This window comes from Penicillium maclennaniae, assembly GCF_028827695.1.
Source record: "Penicillium maclennaniae strain IBT 15551 chromosome Unknown utg000008l:1.0-3552695.0:1.0-3555053.0, whole genome shotgun sequence".
NCBI classification, from domain to species: Eukaryota; Fungi; Ascomycota; class Eurotiomycetes; order Eurotiales; family Aspergillaceae; genus Penicillium; species Penicillium maclennaniae.
In genome coordinates this window covers 148,873-152,584 of record NW_026623220.1, presented here as the reverse complement: position 1 = coordinate 152,584, position 3,712 = coordinate 148,873, and the positions used below count along the sequence as shown (strand labels likewise).

The window sequence follows — 3,712 nt, the reverse complement described above, 5'->3', positions numbered from 1 at the left end:
TGCGGACGCGGGGGTGAAATTAGTGTATCTGCCGCCTTACTCACTAGACTTAAATCCGATCGAGGGGTTTTTTGCTAAGCTAAAAAGCTTTATTAAACGTAACTAGAGTTACTATGAAGTGGATCCCAATCAAGGGTTTGATGTATTTCTCACATGGTGTATTGACACGGTCGGTGCAAAAAAAGAAAGTGCTGGAGGTCACTTTCGACACTCAGGCTTGAAGATAGAAGTTTACGGAGCTTGAACGTAATTTTTGGCTGGCATAGAAGAAGAACTGCTTATCTACCATTATCGCCATGGCCACCGCTATTCCCCGTACTACTGTTACCGACCAAGACGAAGAAGAATTCGTGTATCATTACCAGAAGCAACTAAACCGGAGAAGAAGAAGAAGAGAGAAAGAGGGAAACGAGCATCTACGAAACAAACCCACTTCTATCCCGAATCGGGTTGGACCCACGGCTCCTTCCAGATCACGTTCCCCCTCAGGCCTCTCTCAGGCCACAAGACATTCATGCGTCACCACAAGACATTCATGCGTCACAGACGTCTCTCTCAGTCAGTATAGTCAGCTCTACGAGCACATAGCTGGCGGACCAGTGGGCTGAAATAATGCAGCTAGAGAATGATATCGAAAGTACCGAGGACTATTCAATTCTGTTCGGGGGCATAATATCCAGCTGATCAGCCATAGCAAACATGGGTAAACGGACATAGGACATGCCCTCGGTTGAATGAAAGACTCCACCGCTTACGTCAATTTCCTCAACTCTTGTTTGGAACATTTCTGAGTGTTTATTGAATAGGCAGGGGGACTTTCGTCCCTTCGTTGCGAATTCGTCTTTGGAAAGGAAAGACCTTCAGGAAAGCTTCCAAGTGCCTGAAATGAGTTTTTGCCGGCTGATACATCCTGGGCCATGGTTGGATATTGGCCATCGATTATTTCCTCTGAATTTTCCTTAGCAATGACATTGCGGAAATGATTGCATCCTTCGAGATTTGCTGCTGACACAGAGGGAGCTTTTGCCACTGTTTGCGCCTCGCGCCGGGACGACGATACCCCTTGGTTATCCTTCGGGGCAATTGATCACGTGGTATGTTCCGAAAGGCTGATTCTCACCGCTTTTACGGGGGTGGGCTTGGGCTATGTGAGACGGATCATCACCCACCCACGGCCTTTCTTAAAAGCATTTGGCTTTCGGCCTGAACGCACAACGAACCTCTATCCTTATTGGCCCCATGCCTATTACTCCCCGAATGACTTCTATCCCAATGCCTGAAAACCCGAAACCGAGCATATTCACTTATGCCGACTTTGACCTTCATAGAGCTAGTTGAGAAAGAGGGAAAATGAGCCCAACAATCCGGGAAACTCCTGCGCTCAGTTTACTGATGCATCATACTCATCATATAGGTCTTTCCAGAACATCATACTCTGAAGCTGTTCCTCACTCAGATTTGCATTCACAAAATGCTCTCGCTGTGGGGTTCTGATGCGACGGTGGACCTCTCCAGCAGTCTTCCAGCCAAAGAAACCAGCCATTTCCCAATCTACCAGCCCCACCACTGCGCCGTTGTCCACTATACAGTTTGACTCAGTCAAATCGTTGTGCATAAAGCTCATATCTGGATCACAATTGGTGCTCGAAAAGAGGATGGCCCCTTCTAACGGATTTATCCGACCGTTGATCAGTATGTTGGGGTCCGGTACGACGTGAGTGCGACTTTGAAGTTTATCTGTTGGCTTGATGGTGTGAAGTTGATGGAGAATCTTCCTGGCTTGTTTTTTGTAGGACTTCCTTTGTTCTGTTGAGAGGTAAGGCCATGCGACAGACAGTCCAACACCTGGAAGCCTTTCTTGGACGAGTACTTGACGACCATTGATCTGAGTGGACGTGAGCTACTGAGCTGATAAAGGGGTAGCAGAAGTAAATACCTTGCCAGCAAAGTAGATTTCTGGAACCTTAACGTCCTTCAAGACGGTCTTTGCCAGAGCGATTGCCCGAATCTCATTAGAATCAGCGTATGAGAAGTCAATCTCCGTGCATTGAGCCCCATCTCGGGCGTGGAGATGGCTAGACTTCACGATCACGCTACCTAGAGCAAATACGTCGCGGCCGCCTTCTTCAGCCGGATAAATTCGGATCTCCTCAGTACAGAATTCAACGACTGAAGCCCAGTATTTCACTGACTCTGTGGTCTGGGAGTAGACATGCTGGAAGTCGACGCGAAAGTCATTAGCTTTCGGGTAGTATCGACCATAAAAGGGCACATCCGCGTACATATCAGTTACGGGTATTTTTTCCGGGTCCGCTTCATACGGGTTCATCATAATGGAGAAGATGGGGGGAAGGAGAGAGGCAGAGGTCGGTACGGAAGATTTGAGGGGTTGTTTTGCCTCGTCTCACGTTTGTGTGCGGAGGGAAGAGCCGCAACGGGCAAACTGCTAGGTTTGCCTACTGTATCTATCAGTGGCTGCCTAAGTTACAGTATTATGCTTAGTAAAGATATGGTCAACCAATGGAACAAAGATATTATTAATTGTGCCGCTTGTACATCCGCACGTATCACATCCGAGCCGCGTGACGACGGGGGAAGGGCCGAGCGGAATCCAACAGCCTTACACTTGAGTCATGCATTGACATTCTATAGGCTGCTCGATCGTGACGGGGCGCAAGCGTAGCGTGCGACGTAACGCCTGTCAGAGTTCGGCTGTTCTAAGCGAATCAGACGTTCTTGTCATGAGGGGTTGGTTGATAACCGGAAAGCATGGCCCTACTTATGTGCGTGATTGAGCCGTTGACTTAATTCTAAAGTGAAGTGTCCCTCATCGTCTACAAGAAGGGCATATCTGCGTCCATTTTGCTTTAAATTTTCTATTATCGGAATCCAGAAACCACGCGAACGCTTTGACCAAAGCACACTCTTTCGAAACTTCAACATACACAAGCATCATGGCTGTTCGATGCTCTGCCTGCGGTCAATGGATCAAGACGACTGGTGGCGCTCATAATTGTCCTGGCGGTGGCAAGGCCAACGAAGACCTACCTGCTCTTCTCAACAAGAAGCAGAATGAAGCCTTCAGAAATATCGGCGACGCTGACCCTAACTGTCCCAACAATGCGCCTCCGCTTCATTCTATTGTATCCATTTCGGCCACTTACGAGGAGATGAACTGTGAGTCCTCTGGTCGCCAGTTGTCTTGCACTCATCACGATGCCGAAACAGCGTGAAAGGAGCAGGTAATACGACGATATTAACCGGGAGTTCTTTGTCCATTCGTATCGCTGTATGCTCTCGTGTGGATTTATTTGATAGGGATACAATATGAGACTAAAGGGCCAACTTTACAATAAACGCATGAGATATAGTGTGGTGACGTATCCTCGATACGTACCCATAAGGGCTGTATTGTCAAATATGTCGCCCTCCGCAACAAAATAGCCCGTCGATCAAAAAATGATTCTGAAAACGCTCGATATACATGTCGATAGCCCCATGTCGGCAAGCGCAGAACGTCGTAGAAGGCAATTATTTTTATTTGCATGTGAGGAACTAAGTAACTTGTCCTAATCTGTATTTTCGAAGGCTTAATGCGAATAACCTCATAATGCCTCAGTTCTTCGCAATTTTTCTTTTTTACCCCCTAGAAAAAAAGAGGCCATTGTAGTCCCACCTCGGGCTGGGGGCCAATCGTATTGTAGGGACTATT

At 47.5% G+C, this 3,712-nt stretch overlaps 2 protein-coding genes across 2 annotated transcripts; one reads left to right on the top strand and one right to left on the bottom strand.

Moving 5' to 3' along the window:
- Positions 1–1,381: 1,381 nt before the first annotated feature.
- On the bottom strand, positions 1,382–2,332 carry N7477_009050 (uncharacterized protein; the record flags this gene model as incomplete). Its single annotated transcript, XM_056970711.1, has 2 exons — positions 1,382–1,885; positions 1,937–2,332. The coding sequence occupies 2 exons, from the start codon at positions 2,330–2,332 to the stop codon at positions 1,382–1,384; spliced, it is 900 nt and encodes a 299-aa protein (XP_056817690.1).
- A 622-nt stretch (positions 2,333–2,954) lies between these two features.
- Positions 2,955–3,233, top strand: N7477_009049 (uncharacterized protein; the record flags this gene model as incomplete). Its single annotated transcript, XM_056970710.1, has 1 exon — positions 2,955–3,233. One exon carries the CDS (start codon positions 2,955–2,957, stop codon positions 3,231–3,233), a length of 279 nt encoding a protein of 92 aa, XP_056817689.1.
- Positions 3,234–3,712: the final 479 nt, after the last annotated feature.